The sequence below is a fragment of the Xyrauchen texanus genome, chromosome 13 (assembly GCF_025860055.1).
Source record: "Xyrauchen texanus isolate HMW12.3.18 chromosome 13, RBS_HiC_50CHRs, whole genome shotgun sequence".
Taxonomy (NCBI): domain Eukaryota; kingdom Metazoa; phylum Chordata; class Actinopteri; order Cypriniformes; family Catostomidae; genus Xyrauchen; species Xyrauchen texanus.
The window spans coordinates 5,186,929-5,209,840 of NC_068288.1; the positions used below are offsets into that span (position 1 = coordinate 5,186,929).

General features: G+C 37.5%; 1 protein-coding gene across 1 annotated transcript; it reads left to right on the forward strand.

The window, feature by feature from the left end:
- Positions 1–9,205: 9,205 nt before the first annotated feature.
- On the forward strand, positions 9,206–22,893 carry trim25l (tripartite motif containing 25, like). The gene is made up of 21 exons (XM_052140748.1): positions 9,206–9,997; positions 11,592–11,687; positions 12,335–12,568; positions 12,866–13,025; positions 13,538–13,603; positions 14,764–14,802; positions 14,899–14,937; positions 15,025–15,069; positions 15,149–15,211; positions 15,296–15,349; positions 15,423–15,485; positions 15,583–15,645; positions 15,736–15,804; positions 16,538–16,591; positions 16,681–16,752; positions 18,605–18,664; positions 18,994–19,065; positions 19,236–19,253; positions 19,503–19,568; positions 20,304–20,369; positions 20,459–22,893. The coding sequence occupies exons 1-21, from the start codon at positions 9,344–9,346 to the stop codon at positions 21,031–21,033; spliced, it is 2,628 nt and encodes an 875-aa protein (XP_051996708.1). The 5' UTR covers positions 9,206–9,343; the 3' UTR covers positions 21,034–22,893.
- Positions 22,894–22,912: the final 19 nt, after the last annotated feature.

Below are 22,912 nucleotides of genomic sequence, written 5' to 3' on the forward strand. Positions count from 1 at the left end.
CAAGAGTTAATCATAGAGTACCTCCATTAAAATGGTAAAAGATAATTGGCTGACAATATGGAAATATAACAGCAGAGGGCAGTGTTGATTATTTCTTCAAAGAATACATTTAACAAGTATACTGATTATAGATCATAGTAGTATTTGTTTCTCAACTAACCAAATATATTGCAATACACACACACACACATACATATATATTTATATATATATATGTGTGTGTGTGTATTGCAATATTTATATATATATATATATGTGTGTGTGTGTATTGCAATATTTATATATATATATATATATGTGTGTGTGTGTATTGCAATATATTTGGTTAGTTGAGAAACAAATACTACTATGATCTATAATCAGTATACTTGTTAAATGTATTCTTTGAAGAAATAATCAACACTGCCCTCTGCTGTTATATTTCCATATTGTCAGCCAATTATCTTTTACCATTTTAATGGAGGTACTCTATGATTAACTCTTGTGCGACCTTCAGGACATTTTTGTATTTTTCATTGTTGTTTTTTCGATCACTTTGGTTGTGTTAATGCCAACGGCATACATTTAGTCAAAGGTGTGTATTTTGGGGGAATTTTGATATATCAACCTCAGTTCCTATAATACATCTATAATACACTGGGTACACAAAATCGTTACTTTAAGGACAACAATGACCCCATTTAAACCCATTAAAACTGCAATATTTGATCCCAGATCCATTAAAGCATAAAGTCATGCATTCTATGATATTATGCTTTCATTACGGAGCCCTGGCTTAAAAATTTTAATTTTTAATCTTTGGTGCCATTTTTCATGTTTAGCCTATGGAGCAAATACATGCTTTTTCTGAATAAATGATGCAGCAAGAATTGTTTGGGTGTGTTGTTATGGATGTCAGAGAGTGTTTTGTGTGTGTGTGTGTGTGTATGTGTGAGCGTGTATTTATCACTTTGTGGGGACCAAATGTCCCCATAAGGATAGTAAAACCCGAAATGTTTTACCTTGTGGGGACATTTTGTCGGTCCCCATGAGGAAAACAGCTTATAAATCATACTAAATTATGTTTTTTGAAAATGTAAAAATGCAGAAAGTTTTCTGTGAGGGTTAGGTTTAGGGGTAGGGTTAGGTTTAGGGGATAGAATATAAAGTTTGTACAGTATAATAACCATTATGTCTATGGAAAGTCCCCATAAAACATGGAAACCAAACATGTGTGTGTGTGTGTGTGTGTGTGTGTGTGTTTGTGTGTGTGTGAAAAAACAATGTAAACAAACTGGCATTTAAAGGGTTAAAATCCTGAAAATGAATTAATACCTGGTAGTTGTGATCAGGACTGATGTTGGTTATAAAAATCTAAGTGAAAGTGGGAAATATTAATATACACTGGTGGTCAAAATTTTGGAATAATGTACAGATTTTGCTGTTTTGGAAGGAAATTGGTACTTTATTTCACCAAAGTGTCATTCAACTGATCACAAAGAATAGTCAGGACATTACTGATGTAAAAAACAGCACCATCACTATTTGAAAAAGTCATTTTTGATCAAATCTAGACAGGCCCCATTTCCAGCAGCCATCACTCAAGCAAGCAAGCAAGTTTATTTATATAGCAAAATTCATACATAGAAGCAATTCATTGTGCTTTACAGTGGATACAACTTGGATTAACTTGTCAGTCCTTTTGTGAGAAAATACCCTACATCAATATCTAAACAGCAGCACAAGAACTTGCATTATCTGTCATCTGCAAACTGTTACATTTACAAAGAGGTTATTCCTCTGATAGCACCAGAACTTACATTATGATTAGTAAAAGATAGCAAAATATACATTTAATAACAAATAAACCAAGTAATATAAAATATAGCATAATAATAAAACATAGAATAAGAAAATGGAAATAGAATAAAACAAAATAAAATGTGATAAAAACATAGGAAGCTATAAAAGCTGTAAGACTAAACAGTGCGATTAAGTTTAAGTGAGTTTAAGAGCTCAGTCATAGGCACGTGAAAAGAGAAGTGTTTTTAAACTGGATTTAAAAATGGATACGTTTGGTGCACGTCTAAGATCTTCTGGCAATTTATTCCAGAATGCTGAATGCTGTTTTGGTGACCGATTTGATATGACTGTTAAACGTGAGGTCTGAGTCTATCAGAACACCAAGATTACGTTGATCCCTGGTTTTAAGGGCCCGCAAATCCAGCTATTTACTAATACTTGTTCTTTTATTTTTGTTGCCAAACACAATAATCTCAGTTTTATCTTGGTTTAATTGTAGACAAATATGGTTCATCCAGATATTTATGTGCTCTATACAGTGACACAGAGAGTCTATTGAGCTGTTGTCATACGGGTCGAGAGTCATATATATTTGAGTATCATCGACATAGCTGTGGTAGTTAATGTTGTTGTTCTGTAGAATTTGGCCTAGAGGTAGCATATAGAGATTGAACAGAAGCGGTCCGAGGACTGATCCCTGTGGAACTCCACGTCATAGCCACCCTATCCGATTCATGATTACCAATGGTGACAAAATAACTCTGGCCATCTAGATAAGATCTGAACCAATCAAGGATTGTCCCATTGTGTCCTACCCAATTTTCCAGCCTATCTATAAGTGGTCTATGATCTACAGTGTCAAATGCTGCACTGAGATCTAATAGAACTAGAACTGTTATTTTATCTGAATCAGTATTCAGCCGTATATCATTTAAAACTTTAATCAGGGCCGTTTCAGTACTGTGATGAGGTCGGAAGCCTGACTGAAATTTTTCTAAGAGACCGCTTGATGTCACCAAATTGCTGAGTTGATTGAAGACAACCTTCTCAATGATCTTGGCTATAAAAGGGAGATTTGATACTGGTCTATAGTTGTTCATTATAGATGCATCCAGTGTTCTCTTTTTAATAGGGGCTTAATGGCAGCTGTTTTTAGAGATGTTGGGAAAATGCTTGATTGCAGAGAGCTATTAACTAATTGCTGCAGGTCCATTGTTATAGAGATCAAATTAAAAAAAAAAGTCTGATGGCAGTGTGTCAAGACAACATGTAGAAGCTTTAAGTTTCTTCTAGAGATTTATTATCAATGGTATTAAATTGCAACATAATAACCAAGTTATGTCTTGGTGATCGTAGTGATGGTACACTGTCCTTGTTAGACTGTGTAGTTCTAATGGTCCGTCTAATACTTGTAATATTTTCACTAAAGAAACAAGCAAATTCATTACATTTCACAGTGGACATAAATGCTGATGCTATTGCTTTATTGGGTTTGTAAGCTTGTCGACCATGACAAATAGAGTGCGGGTATTATTGATGTTCTTGTTGATCATTCCCGATAAATGTTGCTGTCTGGCCCTGCGTAATTCATTGTTAAAGCTACCAAGGCTTTGTTTATAGATGTCATAATGAATTTGAAGTTTAGTTTTCCTCCACGTACGTTCCGCTTTCCTATATTCTCTTTTCAGGGCCCTTACCATCCTGGTGGTTCTCCATGGTGTTTTCTGTTTCCTCATAGTTTTCTTTATCTTTACCAGTGCAACACGATCCATGACATTCAATATTTTGGTATTAAAATGATCAAGGAGTACATCAACTGACTCAGCACTTATTGTCAGAGAGATGATCCATAAACTGAGCATTGGTACTCTCATTAAGTTACCTTTTCTTAACAGAAACAGAGTTTACTGCAACATTCAGGGGTGATAAGTGATTAAAAAAAGACACAGAAATGATCAGACAGGGCCATGTCTTTAACCATGACAGAAGAAATATCGAGACCTTTTGAAATAACCAGATCTAGAATGTGGCCTTGAGTGTGTGTACGTTCTTTCACATGTTGAGTGAGATAAAAAGTGTCAAATAGTGCAAAATGTTCTTTGGCATTATTGTCCATACTATTATCTATGTGGATGTTAAAATCCCCTTTAATAATAAACAAGTTATAATCAACTGATATAACAGAGAGTAGTTCAGCAAAATCATCAATAACATTTGCAGAATATCTTGGAGGTCTGTAAATTTTGGGGGTACTCTTCAATGTAAAACAGAGGTATTCAAAAGAAATAAAATGACCTAGTGTATTTTCTTTGCACTGGAATGTATCTTTGAATAGGGCAGCCACTCCTCCTCCTTTCCTACCCTTTCGACACGTATTCAAATAGCTACATATTTCAGGTGCTGTCTCGTTAAGAATAGTAGCACTACAATCTTCAGTTAGCCACGTTTCAGTGAGAAACATCAAATCTAGGTTATAGGATATTATAATGTCATTTACCAAGAATTCTTTTTTGGCGAGAGATCTGATATTAAGTAAAGCCAGCTTAATAGATATAATAGGGGTTCCTGGACTGGTAGGTTGACGTGTTACAGTTAACAGATTAGACAAGTTTACTTTATAAGTATGCTGTCTCCCCATCCAGCTTGAAGCACTGCACTGATCAGCTGTCTCCAGTGTTCACAGACATTTTCAACACCTCACTGGAGACATGTCACGTGCCAGCCTGCTTCAAGTCTTCAACTATCATCCCTGTTCCCAAGAAGTCAAGGACCACAGGACTTAACGACTTCAGACCCATCGCCCTGAACTCTGTGGTGATGAAGTCCTTTGAGCGCCTTGTGCTTTCTCACCTCAAAGTCATCACCGACCCCCTCCTGGACCCCCTGCAGTTTGCATACAGAGCCAACAGGTCTGTAGACGATGCAGTCAACTTGGCCCTCCACTACATCCTCCAGCACCTGGACTCCGCAGGAACCTACGCCAGAATTCTGTTTGTTGATTTCAGCTCTGCCTTTAACACCATCATCCGGCTCTGCTCCACGAGAAGCTCTCCCAGCTAAGTGTGCCTGACTCCACCTGCAGGTGGATCACTGACTTCCTGTCTGACAGGAAGCAGCACGTGAGGCTGGGGAAACACGTCTCCGACTCATAGTCCATTAGCACTGGATCCCCCCAGGGCTGCGTTCTTTCTCCTCTGCTCTTCTCCCTGTACACTAACAGTTGCACCTCCAGTCACCAGTCCGTCAAGCTTCTGAAGTTTGCGGACGACACCTCCCTCATCAGACTCATCTCTGATGGTGACGAGTCCACTTACAGGTGGGAGGTCGACCCCCTGGTGACCTGGTGCAACCAAAACAACCTAGAGCTCAACGCTCTAAAGACAGTGGAGATGGTTGTGGACTTCAGGAAGAACTCAGCCTCACCTGCACCTGCCCCCATCACCCTCTGCGACTCCACAATTGACACTGAGACACAATTGAGTCTTTCCGCTTCCTGGGAACTATCATCTCCCAGGACCTCAAGTGGGAGCTGAACATCAGCGCCCTCATCAAGAAAGCACAACAGAGGATGTACTTCCTGCGGCAGCTGAAGAAATTCAACCTGCCAAAGTCAATGATGGTGTACTTCTACACAGCCATCATCGAGTCCATCCTCACTTCCTCCATCACTATCTGGTATGCTGCTACTACTGCCATGGACAAGGGAAGACTGCAGCGTGTCATCCGGTCTGCAGAGATGGTGATTGGCTGCAATCTGCCGCCGCTCCAGGACCTGTACGACTCCAGGACCCTGAAGCGTGCTGGAAAGATTGTGGCTGATCTCTCCCACCCTGGCCACAATGTCTTTGAATCACTCCCCTCCGGCAGAAGGCTGAGGTCCATCAGGACAAAAACCTCATGCTACAAGAACAGTTTCTTCCCATCCGCCACTTGCCTTATCAACAATGACCGGTACCCACCCTGACCCACCCTGACACTCTCCACACTCCACCTCTGGCTCTACATCTCACTGCACTACTCTGCTCTCTTTTATTTTATACTTACTTTTAATTGCCCCCGTTTGGGACAAAGACAACTCAAAACATTGGGTGATTTTAGTAAGAGTATCAGGAGGGGGACTCTGCCTATGAGTACTGTCCTTCATGCTTATGTTGTTTGGACATGGCATTCCAAGAGTGTGACGTATGTTGGCACCAAGCAGCCGACATCCCATGATGTTTGGATGAACCCCATCAGGTCTAAAGCGGTCTTTACAGTTCCAAATATTACTGAAATTGTCAGTAAACCTTATCCCATAGTTGAGGTATGCCGATTTCAGCCACGTATTCAGCCCAATGAGTTTGCTAAAAGATTCAATTCCTTTCCCCAAGGTTGGAATGGGGCCTGAGATGAAAACATGCTATTGAAAGTTGTTTATTTTATCCAGTAGCGTAGAAAAATCATTTTTTTAGGATCTCAGAGCCAATTTTCCTTTGTAGAATGTCAAAAGACCCAGTGTGGATAATAATCTGCATGTTGCTTGGATGTGAGAGAATAACTGGCAACATTTCTGTTAGCTCTCTGACTGATGTGTCAGCCATGGTTAGGATTTCAGTCTTTACCATTCTGATATGCTTAGTTATGTCGACCCCAATCAAGGACAGGACCCACAGTCCGACCGGAGGAGCACTCGGGTGACTACATTTTCTAAGCGGTGATCCGTTCCTCAGCTGTCTCAGCTCCTCCATCTCTCAGGTAAGAGTAATCATGCTAAATTGCTAATTTGGAACTAGAAAATCACTTGCCATTATATCAGACACAGTTGAAAGCTATTTGTTTCATTAAATGAAACTTAACTTTGTCTTTGTGTTTATTTTTGAGTTGCCACAGTATGCAATAGAATGGCATGTCAGAAGGTCAATATTAGGTCCAAAATGGCAAAAAAGAAACAGCTTTCTCTAGAAACTCATCAGTCAATCATTGTTTTGAGGAATGAAGGCTATACAATGCTTGAAACTGACAAAAAAACTGAAGATTTCATACAAAGGTGTACACTACAGTCCTCAAAGACGAAGGACAACTGGTTCTAACAAGGACATAAAGAGATGTGGAATGCCAGATGTACAACTAAACAAGAGGATAAGAGTACATCAGAGTCTCTAGTTTGAGAAATAGATGCCTCACATGTCCTCTGCTGACAGCTTCATTGAATTCTAACCACTCAACAACAGTTTCATGTACAACAGTAAAGAGAAGGCTCAGGGGTGCAGGCCTTATGGGAAGAATTGCAAAGAAAAAGTCACTTTTGAAGCAGAAAATCTAAAATAAAAGGTTAGAGAGGGCAAAGAAACAGACATTGGACAACAGATAATTGGAAAAGAGTGTTATGGATCTGAACCCCATTGAGCTTTTGTTGGATCAGCTAGACTGTAAGGTGCGTGAGAAGTGCCCGACAAGACAGTGGGGGTGAAATGTTAAATGAGTATCTGGACAAACTGAGAGCTAGAATGGCAAGAATCTGCAAAGCTGTCATTGCTGCACATGGAGGATATTTTGATGAGAACTGAACATGTTTTTTTTCAAATTGTAATAGTAATGGTTCATGTTATTAATGTCCTGACTATATATTGTGATCAGATGAATGCCACTTTGGTGAATAAAAGTACCAATTTCTTTCTATAAGAGCAAAATCTGTACATTATTCCAAATGATGGCTGCCAGTATATAATATTTTTATTAGAATTTTTTGTCCACTAAGGTCCAAATACTAATGCATCAAAATCAATGTTGCTGATATATTTCCCCCCTTTGCATTTAATAGAAGGAAAATGATTCATTTTCCATATAAAACATTATTGGCTTTATGTAAACAAACTGCCATTTAAAGGGCTAAAATCCAGAAAATGAATACTTGTTGAAATTGGAAAATAATATTTAGTATAGTATAATATATAGTAATATAGTTTTTTGACACTGACATTTTTGTCCCCTAAGGACTTCTGAGTAAGTCGTTTTATTGATGCACAAGGGTTAAATGGGTCATTTCTAGAATTTGGTGCCTTTCATGTACCCATTACAAGTGATTGAATTTAAAATATGTAATATAAACCGATTACAATTTTAATAGACTTGTTAAAAAGAATAAAGTATAAAATGATACACACAACTGTGGGGCAAAAAAATAAATAAATCAGATATTGAAATCCTTTTAATTTATTGCAGTAGTGGAATTTTAATGTCCCAAGCACTGCAAGTTAAAGAAATGTGACATAAATAACTGATAAAAAACAGGATTTCTAATTTTGTCCCAGTACAATTAAGTGGTTAGTACTCATTCTCTCACTAACATATATTTATTTGTGGTAAACACAAAAAAATTCTATTTTTTTGTGTGTTACTTGAATTATTATCCACCTATGATACTCTTATGAATTTTAATTGAAGATCCATTTCATGAAATGACATCACACTGTAAATGATTAAATAAAATCAGAACAATAATGCTGGAGTTATTGAACATAACTAAAGTATGTTCACCATTATTTTGCGTTTCCACTTTATTTAGCAGCGTAAATCTCAGTTTTTTTTATATTATAAATTTTTTAAACAATGAGTGTAATTGTATTTGTATAACATTACACTTTGTGCTATATTACCCAGGAATTAGTTTTAAAGAGTGAATTATCACAGCTGAGAGGAGGTTTCAATTAAAGCTGCTGAGAGAGTGACAGTAAATTTGGCATTTTCTCCCGTCTTAATCCACATATTTTTTTTTATTATTTCTGGAAAGTCATTAAAACATAACAGTGGATTTTTTTCTTTTGGTGTTGGTGCAAATGGGTAAATGTGATCTCCCATTCACCGCTGTCGAACTTTACCCTGTAAACCTTTACTTCCACATTCCAAAATCCGGAGTGTGAAAAAGGCCTATGATTCTTTAACATGTCCCTTAAATTATAAACCATAAAGATACTTAAAGCAGGGCCATAGCTAGTGGGGTGAAAAATGGAAACAATAATAGGGGCGGTCCAGGGGGCCCCATAACTACTAAACAAACAATTTTAATAGCAAATGTGCCCAGAGCAATATAGAGTCAAGGGCCCCAAAATACCTTGCTACGGCCCTGACTTAAAGTATGTGTTTCAAATCTAAAAAAAGCACCAAATTGTTGGAATGGCCCATTAGTTAAACCATTAAACAAATATAAGACAGTTATTAATGCGTGTTTACTTGTTAGATATATATATATATATATATATATTTTTTACTACACCTTATTTGACTTTAACTTTCATTTACTTCCTAGACATTTACTGGTAGTGAAGATGTAGAAGGAATTCACACATGGGCCTGATATTCTCCCCAAACCTGCTCAGCGAGTGTGTCTCTCACCCACAACCAGTAAAACCAGAGTGATAGACACACTCACACCTGGACCATTTACACTGTCTCTAGACTCCCAGGTGTCTGGAGTTTGTGTGGAGTAGATTACAGGAGAACAAACTTTGTTTAATTGTAGGTGTGGGACCTCATCAAATACACAAAAGCATCAAAATAATCAATTGGCTGAATTTCTGAGAAAATGAGTGGTCTTTTGTGGACAGAGGAGCAGTTTAACTGCCCTGTGTGTTTGGATTTGCCTACTGACCCGGTGACCATTCCGTGTGGGCACAGTTATTGCATGGCCTGCATCGCAGATTACTGGGATAACGAGGGCAGGAAGAGCGGAACCTATAGTTGCCCGGAATGCAGACAGACATTCAACCCTCGCCCGACGCTTTGCCGGAACACCATGCTGGCCGAAGCAGTTGAGCAGCTCCGCCGGGGGAATCTCAGCACCTCTGGACGGGAATCCATCAAGAGTGCCCGACAGGCGGCGTCCTCTGCCTCTGATCGGGCGCGCACCCGGAGTGGCGGGGCCCCGAAACAGCTGCCGGGATCTGCCGTTCCCTGCGACCGCTGCCCGGAGCCCAAAGCGGCCGTGAAGACGTGCCTGGTATGCATGGCGTCGTTCTGCGAGGCGCATCTGAAGCCCCATAATATGCAACCTAATCTGCAGAGCCACGAGCTGATCCCGCCCACCAGCGACCTCAGTCAGAAGATTTGCCCCGAACACAAGTACCTGCAGGAGTTTTACTGCCAATCGTGTCAGATGTACGTGTGCTGGCTGTGCACAAGTAACCAGCACAAGGGCCACGAGAGTGTTTCCACTCAGGCAGAGCGCAATGAGAAACAGGTGTGAGTTTGTGTGTGCTTGTTTTACTATACTTGTGCGAACCAACAGCTATGACCTCTTCACCTTAGCCTGACCATTAAAAAGTGTAAAGGTTTACACAGACCGCCATAAATTACACAAATTTAGGAGGCGACATTGTAGTACGTGGATTACGGTTAATTGTCAAGGACTTTATCTGCTAGCAGAAGGATGTTATTTAATTACATACCTTCGAAATACAACATTTTAGTTATCATTTGTGTCATTAATATTGAATGTTTTGCAGTGACCGTTTTATAATAGCAATAATGCATTGGATGCTGTGCCAAATTGAGAATTTAGTCAGGCACAACAACATCTTTTAAAGGTACACTCAGTATTTTTCCCCCTTTAAAAAAGTTTTACTACGAAAGAATTATAATTTTGAAACATATGTAAATCATGACCACCTGAGTCCACATGACAGTGGATGTCATATCAGTAACCTTATAAAAGCTGTGTTATTCTACATGGGGTCTGCCATTTTAGAATCACATGACCAGCTGACCAACTCGCTTAATGTCAGTAACCGTCTTGTTATTGGACTCTTTCACTCTTGGATTAAATTAATCATGGCTTCTTGTGAATAGTGAAATTCTGCAATGGCATTTGTAACTGAAAACTATTGCATTTGAATGATGCAGTATCCACACCACTAGGTGTCAATGTAAGTCAAAGATGACACAAGCAAAAAGTTACTAAGTGCACCTTTAACTGTGACTGTTCATAATATCATAAAGCACGTCATCTCGTACCTTATTAAAATCTTTTAGAAATATACTTGTGGTGACAACAGCAAAAATAGGTTTGTGGCCCTTTAAGGAATCCTTCATCCAAAAATGACATTTGTCATAATTTCAACCTCATGACTTTCTTCCTTTTGTGGTGTACATTAGAATAGTATCAGTTTGTTGGGTTTTAGGAAAATTACGCCCATATTAAACAAGTTTCACAATGTAATTTTGGGAGGGCCATGGTAAAAATGTGTGGGGATGCAGCCAATAAGATCACATTGTTATTTGTTTATTTATTTCCTTTAATCAGTTTCACAAATTTGTTGTGATTTTTTTGAGAACAGACTTTCAAAAAATTGTAACTTTCATTTTTATCAGAGAGTAATCTCTAAAATTGCCCACGCGTGGCCATACCCTTTCCACTGACTATGTTTGTGTGTGTGGGGGGGTCGTGTAGTTAGTACCAAGGTTTTGTTTTTATAAAAATGTTAACCATTGAGCACCACAGTTTATATCAAAGTACTATGGTATAGTTTCAGTCCTGGATGCTGATTTGTCAGTAAAACCATCCATTTTCATGACAACTACTATAAGTGCATTTTATGTTTTGTCAGTGAGCACTGACATGTATCTCATCTTATAGCCCATGCAAGGCAGTGGCATAATTCACAATTTAGGTTCATTCACTGCCACTGTATTGAAAACTTATGTATGGCTGTGTATTTGTGTGTGGTATTGATGGATTGGTCTTGTTTCACTCTACACTCATTCCAGACTACATTCCAGTCTATTCTAAACACTTGATTGTGTGTTTTGTGTGTTAATCTTTGTTCTTGAATCAGAAAGAGCTGGGCGCAGTCGTTTCTGAGAATCAACAGAGACTCCAGGAGAGAGAAAGAGAGCTCAAAGACATGAAGAAAGTCTTAGAGACACTCACGGTAATTATTATTTATGACTTTTGGAACAAAAGGCACATTTATATACATTCTACTGGTTTTAAAGCACAAAGGCACAATCTTTAACCTATTTAAAACAAGTGAACATTTTTCCTAGTTCACAACCATTTTTAAAGTCAACACACAAGAAAATCTTTCATTTGTATCTCATAATTATGACATCTCATAATTTAGATTTAATTTTCATAGTTATGACTTTCTATCTCAAAAATGTTTCTTTTTGTCTCAAAATAATAAAGTTTTATCAGAACATTATGAAATTGTATCTAATAATTAAGACTTACCAAATCAGGATTTATTTTTATTTTGTATGTGGTGGAAATTAACTTCTATAAACTAGTGTGTGTGTGTGTGTGTGTGAGCGTGTATTTATCACTTTGTGGGGACATAAGGATAGTAAAACCCGAAATTTTTGAAGTTGTGGGGACAATTTGTCTGTCAACATGAGGAAAACAGCTTATAAATCATACTAAATAATGTTTTTTGAAAATGTTAAAATGCAGACGGTTAGGTTTAGGGTTAGGGTTGGGGGATAGAATATAAGTTTGTACAGTATAAAAAACATTATGTCTATGGAAAGTCCCCATAAAACATGGAAACCCAACGTGTGTGTGTGTGCGTGCGCGCAGCGTTCCTCAGGCATGGTGAGGGATGAGGCAGATGTGGTCCTGTCTGAGCTCCAAGAGTCAATGCAGCGGATGTTGGAGTTACTCCAGGAGGTGATGCTCTCCACCGGACAGGAAAAGGTCAGCGAGGCTCAGGACGTGGTGACCAAACTGGAAGCCGAAGTCAAACAGCTGAAGAGAAAAGATACTGAGATGAAAGATCTCATCAACTGCCAGGACCATATCTACTTCCTAAAGGTCAGATGGGGTTTTACAGAGATCTGTGAGGTCTTTCAAAATTAAAAAGAGCAATAAAACAGAGCCACAGGGAGATGAGCAAGAAAATGATGACCACATTTTTTCTTTTTTTCTATAATTCTTTTAATTTATGAAAGAAATAAGGGGTGTTATGAAGAATAAGAACTTCTTCCTCTGCTTGGACTGCTAAAAATATTTGAATACATTATTGAGGCATCCAAAATGTCATAAAGGAAAAAATAACAGTGAGTGAACTTGCATGAATGGCACGATTCCCTTGTTGTCCCCTTTCAACAGACGTATCAGTCTCTGTGTTCTCCACTGGAGGGGGGCGAGTTGGGGCCTGTGACTGTGAACCCCGAAGCCACATTTGATCCTGTGAGGAATGTCATTCTCCAGCTCAGAGAGAAGGTTGAGGAGATGTGTGACCAGGAGTTGGACAAGATCAACAAGACAGGTACAAACTCACAATCACACACACTCAAATATGAAGTCTTTATATATACTTAATTGAATTCTAGAATGTTTTTTTAAGGTCTTTCATTCAGATTAAGTCTGTTTCATTGAGCTAACATAATTTAGTTGGATTAGTTTAAATGAATGTACTATAGTAGTTCGTAACTTCATTAGGTTCGTCAAGCTTTATTTAATATGTTTTCTTATGTTGGTCCAAAATGTATTTTATTAACCATTAGTATCAGGTGAGTAGGTGTAAGGACAGTGAAACAGTGTTGCTCTGTCAGTTTAAGAGATAAGCTGCTCTCACCTCAAGTACCACTTCATGGTAAAAGACTTTCCTCAACCTGAGCACAATATAACAGACAATTAAACACAAACAAATCTCCTATTTTCATCTTGCTCAAAAAGGTATAATAACAGCACATCACTGTAACACTTTGTTCTCCCAATCCAGTTCCATATATAAATGTAATATTCATTCATTCATTATCTAATTCTTTCTCTTGACAGTGTACAACACCACAGCGTTCACAGTGGCTGACCGCAACAGCCAAAAAATGGGAGGCATTATGAAACGTGAGTGAATTTCAGTGAACATTTGGTAACAGTTAGTTAAATCAAAATTCACTTAAATTATTTGTCTATATCAGTCAGCCATATCAATTTCAAAGCTTCATTGGCATGACTGTTTTAAATGTGCTGTAAGCGATTTTAGTGTTCTGAAGCTTTCACGTGGTTGAGCTGTTGAATTAGCCACACCCCTCATTCCAAAACCCTCAAAACCTTCAAAGAAAATTTTGCGACCAAAACCGAGCAAAAGAGCAGAATTGTTCGTTCCTGTGCCTGTCAAATTCAACAGTGGCACAATAGCGCCCTCAACTGCCAAACAGCAATCATATCCTCAATGATCCGCTTCAAATACAACACTATGAGAAAGAGCAAAATGATTGACAGGTGAAAAGCGTCAAACATTATTGTTTGCTGTTTACAAAGCCTACAGCTGTTAATATCTTTAAGGGAGTAGGAACATTTTTTGCATACTTTTCCCTGAAAAAAATCACTTGCATCACGTTTAAACACAATGGGCCTCATTTATGAAAGAAGCAGAACAAATTTCTTTATGAAATGATTTTAACGTAATTTGTCATATTCAATTAACAATTTGTATAAGAACAGTTTTATGAATTTACACAGAAATTCGTTGCTCTGCTTGATTCTGCCTGATTTGTTGGGCTGATATTGCCAAAGCATCAATACAAAAACATAAAGCAGAGAAATAAAAAATGCATGGGGTGTTAAAAAATATATATACTGTAAATATTGTCTCAATTTGTATATTTAAAAACTATATAGATATATATTTAAGCATTATCACACGAGCCCTACATCATGCACTGTTGTGATTCAGCCACTGGCTGAGTGCCATAGGTAATCATACCAGTGCTGATGTAGGGCCATATAGCACGATTGCGAGTGTGATATTGCTTATATACAACAATTCAATGAACAAGCATTATTTTATATATATATATATATATATATATATATATATATATATATTATAAACATTCAACAAGACATTAATATACATTAAGAAGTTTTTTATTGTATTGAGATACCAGGATATGTGGTGATGGAAGCAGGGTCTTAGTTTGGCTACAGGTTTTGTCATAGTTTCATCTACTAACTATATATAAGCCTGCTCTTCTCAACTCTGTATTTTATTTTTGTAACAGTGTTTTCTGGAAAGGGATCCAAAACTGCTCGTGTACAAGGTATAAAACATATAAATTAAAATGGTACATTTTTGTTTGTTTGTTTGTTTTGTTCTAAAACTGAAATGGTTTCTGATGTATGTGAATATATTTCAGGGCCTCCACAGCTGCCATCAGTGAGCACGCGGGGATCTGGTAAAATATTCAAGTTCATCATGAGTAGATAAGTTTCAACGTGAAATATCAGTTGTGAAGTTTTTACGTTGTATTTCCTTTCTTCAGGTGTAACTACACGTACACAAGCCGTCAGAAACAGTGAATCACGTGGTGAGACGAAATTAGTTTTTCATGAATGTATGCAAATGTGATTTTAAAAAAGTTTTTATTTAAATTCTGTATTTATCAGTTAACAGAGCTGCTACAAGCTCTCCAAGACCCACAAGATCACCAAGAGAAGAAAGAGATGACAGTAAGACATAAGCACTCATACTCATGTACATTTTTAATATATAGTTTGTCAAATAGTTTGATTAATTTTTTTTTCACTTCTCAGCTGACAGGAGTAGAAAGAGACCAATAGAGACACAAAGAAGAGAAGACAATGACGGTGAGAGACAGAGAAAAACATTAACACAGATAATGGCCGATATAATTTGCTTATTGTTTGTTTGTCTCAGCAGACACCAGGAGTTTAAGTTCAGTCAGATCAAGAGGGAGACAGAGACGAAATGAGAGAGAGCAAGGTGAGATTAATTGCTGTTATTTCATTTGTTTGTTCTGTATTTCAGTGTTCTGATGGATGTGCACATTTTCAAACATGATTTGATTATCTATGTACAGAAAAAGAGACCTCGCAAAGGCGTCAGAGTACACAAAGCAGAGACACACGTAATGAAGAACAAGGTGAGGTGACATATGCAAACACACTCTTACCTGCACACTGTTATAAACATAGTATTCTTATTGTTTTTATTTACCTTTGTGTCTCCTCAGCTGACACCTGGAGTGTTACTTCATTCAGACCCAGACAGACACAGCAGAGTGGAGAAGAGAGAGATCAGGGTGAGAAATGTGCCATACATAAACACTTGCATTCTTAAAGGGATAGTTCACCCCAAAATGAACATTCTCTCATCATTTACTCACCCTCATACCATCCCAGATGTGTATGACTTTCTTTCTTCAGCAGAACACAAACAAAGATTTTTAGAAGAATATTTCAGGTCTGAAGGTCCATACAATGCAAGTGAATGGTGACCAGACCTTTGTAGCTCCAAAAATCATATAAAGGAGAAAACAAAAATTATCCATATGGCTCCAGTGTTTAAATCAATATCTTCAGAAGTGATATGATATGTGTGGGTGGGTGGGAAACAGATCAACATTTACTGTAAGTCCTTTTTTACTATAAATCTCCTCTTTAACTTTCAGATGTAAAAATGAAAGTGAACATTTGGAGTAAAACGGATTTAAAATTGTATCTGTTTCTCACCCACACCTATTACATTACTTCTGAAGATATGATTTAAACACTGGAGCCATATGGATTTCCTTTGTGATTTTTGGAGCTAAAAGTTCTGATCACCATTCACTTGCATTGTATGGACCAACAGAGCTGAAATATTCTTCTAAAATCTTTCAGAAGAAAGAAAGTCATACACATCTGGGATGGTATGAGGGTGAGTATATTATAAGATAATTACAATTTTGGGGTGAACTGTCTTTTTAAATATACATAAACACACACAAATACACATACAATTTTTTCAAAGCTGTTGTTTTTCACAAATCTCAGCAGATCGGTGGAGTTTAAGTTCGCTCAGACCGAGACAGAAGGACAGAGAACAAGGTGATGTTTGATTCATGTCTGATTAGTGAAATTTAACAGATTGTTTTAGTTAAGAATGATCATGTTTATGTCTGTTGTCCTTCTAACAGCCAATGGAGAGACACATAGCTCCAATCAGCAAAAACCAAATACCACAGACAGACAGCAACCTGCCAGACAATGTGAGTGATGCACTGTAAATCAAATTATGTCAGTTTAAAACAGCACAAACAGACAAGTGCTCTGCCACGGAACGTGTTGGAAGGTGCTGGATGCCTATTGTATTTGTACTGATGTTCTTATTATTAGGGGCCAACATCCTACGGTGTAAATCCCCTGTTGGATCTTTTAGTGACCATTTTTCTTCTTCCTCCTCCTCTAACTATGGCAGCACATTGATCCTGTAGTAAAAAGTTATGAAATTTGGCACTTCGATCTGAACATTCTTCATGGCAAATTTGGAGTCTCTAACTCAAACACCAGCACCATCAACAGTTCAAAGTTGCACTTATGCTTATGCTAATAATTTTGTCCAGTCGAATGGACACCATTATTATAATTTGAAAAAGTATTTTTTTTCTGAAAACTCAAAATGATGGATGGAAATGAAGATATGCGTTTTAATTTCAGCTAATCCTTTAAGTCTGTGAACCAAATACCTACGAAGTAACAGTTGTACTCAGTAATGAAATTACTTTGCCCCTAACAGTTCTGTTCTTTAAAATTTGGTTATTTCTGTAATTTTCTAAACCCCGATAATTGCCGCTTGCGTCTGTATTTTTTATTTTTATTTTATATATACACTGTCTGGCAAACGTTTGTTATAATGTACAGATTTGGCTGTTTCTGAAGGAAATCGGTACTTTAATTAATCAAAGTTGCATTCAGCTGATCACAAAGTATAGTCAGGACATTACTGATGTAAAAAACAGCACCATCACTATTTGAAAAAAGTCATTTTTGATCAAATCTAGACAGGCCGCATTTCAACAGCCATCACTCCAAAACTTATCCTTGAGTAATCATGCTAAATTGCAAATTTGGTACTAGAAAATCACTTGCCATTACATCAAACACAGTTGAAAGCTATTTGGGTCATTAAATGAAGCTTAACATAATCTTTGTGTTTGTTTTTGAGTTGCCACAGTATGCAATAGTCTTAAGGTCAATATTAGGTCACAAATGGCAAAAAAGAAACAGCTTTCTCTAGAAACTCATCAGTCAATCATTGTTTTGAGGAATGAAGGCTATACAATGCTTGAAGTTTCCAAAACACTAAAGCTTTCATACAAAGGTGTACACTAGAGTCTTCAAAGAGAAAGGACAACTGGTTCTAACAAGGACATAAAGAGATGTGGAAGGCCAGATGTACAACTAAACATGAGGATAAGAGTACATCAGAGTCTATAGTTTGAGAAATAGACTCCTCACATGTCCTCTGCTGACAGCTTCATTGAATTCTAACCACTCAACACCAGATTCATGTACAACAGTAAAGAGAAGGCTCAGGGGTGCAGGCCTTATGGGAAGAATTGCAAAGAAAAAGTCACTTTTGAAGCAGAAAAACAAAAAGAAAAGGTTAGAGAGGGCAAAGAAACAGACATTGGACAACAGATAATTGGAAAAGAGTGTTATGGATCTGAACCCCATTGAGCTTTTGTGAGATCAGCTAGACTGTAAGGTGTGTGAGAAGTGCCCGACAAGACAGCCACATCTATGGCAAGTGCTACAGGAAGTGTGGGGTGAAATGTCACCTGAGTATCTGGACAAACTGACAAGGATCTGCAAAGCTGTCATTGTTGCACGAGGAGGATTTTTTTTATGAGAGCTCTTTGAAGTAGTTCAAGTTTATTTTATTTTTTTAAATTGTAATAGTAATTTTTCATGTTATTAATGTCTTTACTATATATTGTGATCAGCTGAATGCCACTTTGGTGAATAAAAGTATACATTTCTTTCCATAAGAGCAAAATCTGTACATTATTAACAAACTTTTTACCACCAATGTACGTTTTCTCATTCTGTTCTCCTCAGCGGACAGATGGAGTCTGAGCTCTCTCATACCCAGAAACAGGAAGAAAAGACAAGACACAGGTGCGCTCAGAAACACACACACACACACACATACAGAAACTAAGCTTGGGTTTATTAAGAACTCTGCACTGGTCATTCTGGTTTTTTACTATGCAGATAAACTGCTGTATTCCTGTTCATGCCGTTCTGTCTGTCATACAAATGCACACTTTGGTATAATAATATTCAGAGCTCAAGATGGCCCAGATTGACCTCTTATTTTTGTCTGCTATGGTTATTAAATATTTCTGACCACTGAACCTGTCAGCTACACTTTCATTTTACAGACCACATTACTAATGACATGATAAATTTACATGACATCATGTCATATTTTTCACCATTTGCAGTGAAAGATGCCACACCCACTATAACAGAGGCAGAGCCAGTGAGACCTCGTAGCCCCTCCTCTCTCAGTGCCTGTAAGTCACTCACTGTTCACAGACAGTTAAAGAATGTGATTCACTGCTGCTAGATTTCCTTTAAATAAATTGCCATCATCTAGTTATTTAAAAGAGCTAAAACCACGTGTAATGTTAAATTGCCTAATGTAAATTTGTATTGACCTTATCTCTATCTATTTTCTCTATAGGGGGGGAGCCAAAAGAAGGTAACAGATGAAGATTTTTTTTTTTTTTTGCTGTAGATTTAAATTAACAAAAAAATTTGCTATTCCATAATGGTGGGCTCAATTAAATTGAAAGCATGGAGTGGCACTTACATTGAAGAACTTTGGGTTACTCACGTAACCTCGGTTCTCTGATAACAGTAGTGAGGTATCTCAGAACAGCAACAAAGATTGAGATGTAACTTCTTCACCGTCTCCCTATGATTTTGACTTTTTTGTTTCTCTGTGCAGTGAATCCCGGCATGTTCCTGGACTCACCTACTGACAATCCCATGATGAATCCTGCTTTCTCCTCATGTAAACATCTCAAATATAGATTAATATTGACATAGATAGACAGACAGTCAGATAAATAGATAGATAGACAAACAGATATATGCAGTTCTGTGCAAAAGTTTTAGGTACTTGTTGCATAGTGAAGATTTTTTCAAAATAATGCCATAAATAGTTTTCATTTATCAATTAAACTCATGCAAAGTCCAGTAAACATAAAAAAAAGCTAAATCAATATTTGGTGTGACCACCTTTACCTTCAAAACAGCACCAATTCTCCTGGATACAGTTGTTCTTGGTTGTTGGCAGATAGATAGACAGACAGACAGACACCTGACGGAAGAAAGGACAGACAGTTAGATAGATAGACAGACAGACAGATAAATAGATAGACAAACAGACATATAGGCAGCCAGGCAGATAGACATTTAGACAGACAGACAGACAGACCTTTTGACGGACGAAAGGACAGACAGACAGACACAGGCAGATAGATAGATAGATAGATAGATAGACCTTTTGACAGACACCTGGCAGATGAAAGGACAGACAGACAGACACAGGCAGATAGACAGATAGATAGATAGACAGACAGACCTTTTGACAGACACCTGATAGACGGTCGGACAGATAAATAGATAGACAAGCAGACATATAATCAGACACATATAGACAGACAGACTGTCTGTCTGTCTGATAGATATTGCATATGGAAATGTGTCCAGTTCAGATTTCAACACAGTTTCTCTTTCTTTACAGTGAGAGAAATTAACATTGCCAGCATTCAGGCTCCTGAGCCCAGAACTAGAGATGAGTTCCTGCAATGTGAGTCTGTTCCTCATAGATCATGACTACATTTTTCGTTTTATCATGCTCACTTATCTTATCCTTTTCACTCACTCGCGATCCATTAGATGCTTGTGATTTCACCCTGGATCCAAACACAGCTCATCGGCGTCTAGTTCTGTCTGATGGAGACACTGTAGCCACCCTACACCAGACGTCAAAGTCCTACACTGACCACCCTCTACGCTTTGATGTCTGGACACAAGTGCTCTGCCTGCAGCCCCTTTCCTGCGACCGCTGCTACTGGGAGGTGGAGTGGAGGGGGCGTGGCTCCTCTCTGGGTGTGGCCAGTGGCTCCATGCCCCACAAAGGGGCTGATTCAGGGGCGGGGCTTGGTTACAACAACCAGTCATGGAGCTTGGAGTTGTCAGACATGTGCTGTGCGGCCATGCACTCCAACAAGAAGGTGGAGATTCCTGTGATCTACAGCCCTCGTGTGGGGGTGTTTCTGGACAGAACTGCAGGGTCTCTATCTTTCTACAGTGTTGATGATGGATTGGTTCTTTTACACAGGTTTCATGGATCATTTCCATCACAGCTGTATGCTGCATTTGGTGTAGGCTGTGGGGTAGGTGTGGGGCTTGATTTTGCCATGGGCCAGTTTAATTCCACATCAGACAGCATTAAAATCTGTCCATTGTGATTTGTTGGGGAAATTGCACAAAGAACATTTCCAGGTCATACCCCGCCCCCCAGTATACATTAATTATAAAAATAAATTATAATATGATATATTTATAATGTAATTTTGAAGATAATTCAGATTTTTGTGCATCTGGAATTTTGCAATGCAGTTTTCCAGTCATGGAAAAGTCATGGAAAAGTTAGGAAAATACCTAAATGTCCTGGAAAATAATTATTTGTTCTGGAAAATATTTTAGGTTAAAAAAACATTTAACTGTGTTGCAAACAAGGTTTTTGTTACATGTACAAAATGGTATTGATCGGGACTCGGAATAGGAGTCAAATGCACAAATTCGAATTGTTTTGTCACTGACGGGGCCTGCGTATTGTAAAATAACGTCAACGGTTAACTGTCATGAACAAATCCCTGTCACATATATTTTGTGCTCATCTGCTGTCATCTCTGCTTTGCTCCGACAAAAATAGTTTAAGTAATGGTATAGTACAAAATAAGTTTTTTTCATTCCAACATTGCTGTTGTGTTAACCACAAAAACATTGAAATTATATATTTTAGGCAACGATGATGGTCAGACCATGGATTTTTTTTTTTTGACAACTAATTTGACAACTCAGTAGTTGGTAGTGTGGTGATTCGGCCTTCATACCTCGGGATGTGAATTAATTTGTAATAATTTAACAATGGGAGTCTGCTTATACCAGGGTTTCCACATATAGTATGCGGAAAACATGGACAGAATCACGGAATCTAGTAAAAAAACAACAACATTTGTTTAAATGCAAAATGAATCACATAAAAATTGCGATATGTCCCAATGTGATAATTAAGATGCAAATTCTGTGATTTAATTGAATAAATATATAATCTGCAAGTGATACACACTTCAAATTGAATGTGTGAAGCCGGCCGCTGATATCACCATCACGCTCGCTCTTGTGTGTGTGAGATGACAGAGCGCAGAACACTTTGAAGTGTGCAGCACATACAGACTATGTATTTATTTAAATAAATAATATCTTTATGGGGATTAATAATCCCACTGGGCCATGTAGCGAACTACTTATCTGGAAGTGAGAAACTACAGTAAAAAAAAAACTGAAACGGCAAAATAAAAACTCGATTTAAATTGACGCAAGTGTTTTTGCTTGTTGGTCACGTTAAAATGTCCTGGAAAATTGTGCCTTGAAAAGAGCGGGAACCCTGATTATGACATTCTCATGACAATTAATTAAATAACTCATTACTGCAAATTAAAATCATTCTGTCCAGACACAATAACTTTATTAAAATCAATAAAAAATTATTACAGAACAACTACAACCAAGATATATATATATATAGGTAAATAAACACTTGCAGTAATAAGAATGAGATTTTTACACATTACCATAATGATAACAAGGTGTGAAATTGTGTTAATTTTCATGAAAATAATGACACCAATGCAATTATATTTTCTTTATGATTTAAAATATTTATTTGCATAACAGAAAAGGAATGACATTTTTACACATTATGGTAATAACTGGGGGTGAAAATGTGCTTAATTATCCTGAAAAAAACGACACCAATGTAAATGTATATACACTTTACAATTTAACATTTATTTGCATTATAAAGAGAATGAAATTTGTACACATTGTTAGCCTAATGATAATTGGGGATGCGCTTGATTATCCTGAAAATAATGACTGCAATGCACAATGGTATCAAATATAGGGTTTCATATTCATATTTCCTTTTGATTTTTGTGCAGAAATATAACCCAGACATGTTCTTGACAGGTTTCATGAGATTCACACTGTTAGGGTTCAGGGTTAAAATGGATGGTTAATGGTTGAATGGTTATGGCAAATAACGGACACAAATACCTAATT

Excerpts from the sequence above, each read along its gene's own strand:
- trim25l (XM_052140748.1), top strand. The coding sequence starts at position 9,344 with ATGAGTGGTCTTTTGTGGACAGAGGAGCAGTTTAACTGCCCTGTGTGT. Across the intron at positions 15,212-15,295 it reads AAGAGAAGAAAGAGATGACA|CTGACAGGAGTAGAAAGAGA; the intron begins GTAAGACATAAG and ends TTCACTTCTCAG. Across the intron at positions 15,805-16,537 it reads TGGAGAAGAGAGAGATCAGG|CAGATCGGTGGAGTTTAAGT; the intron begins GTGAGAAATGTG and ends CACAAATCTCAG.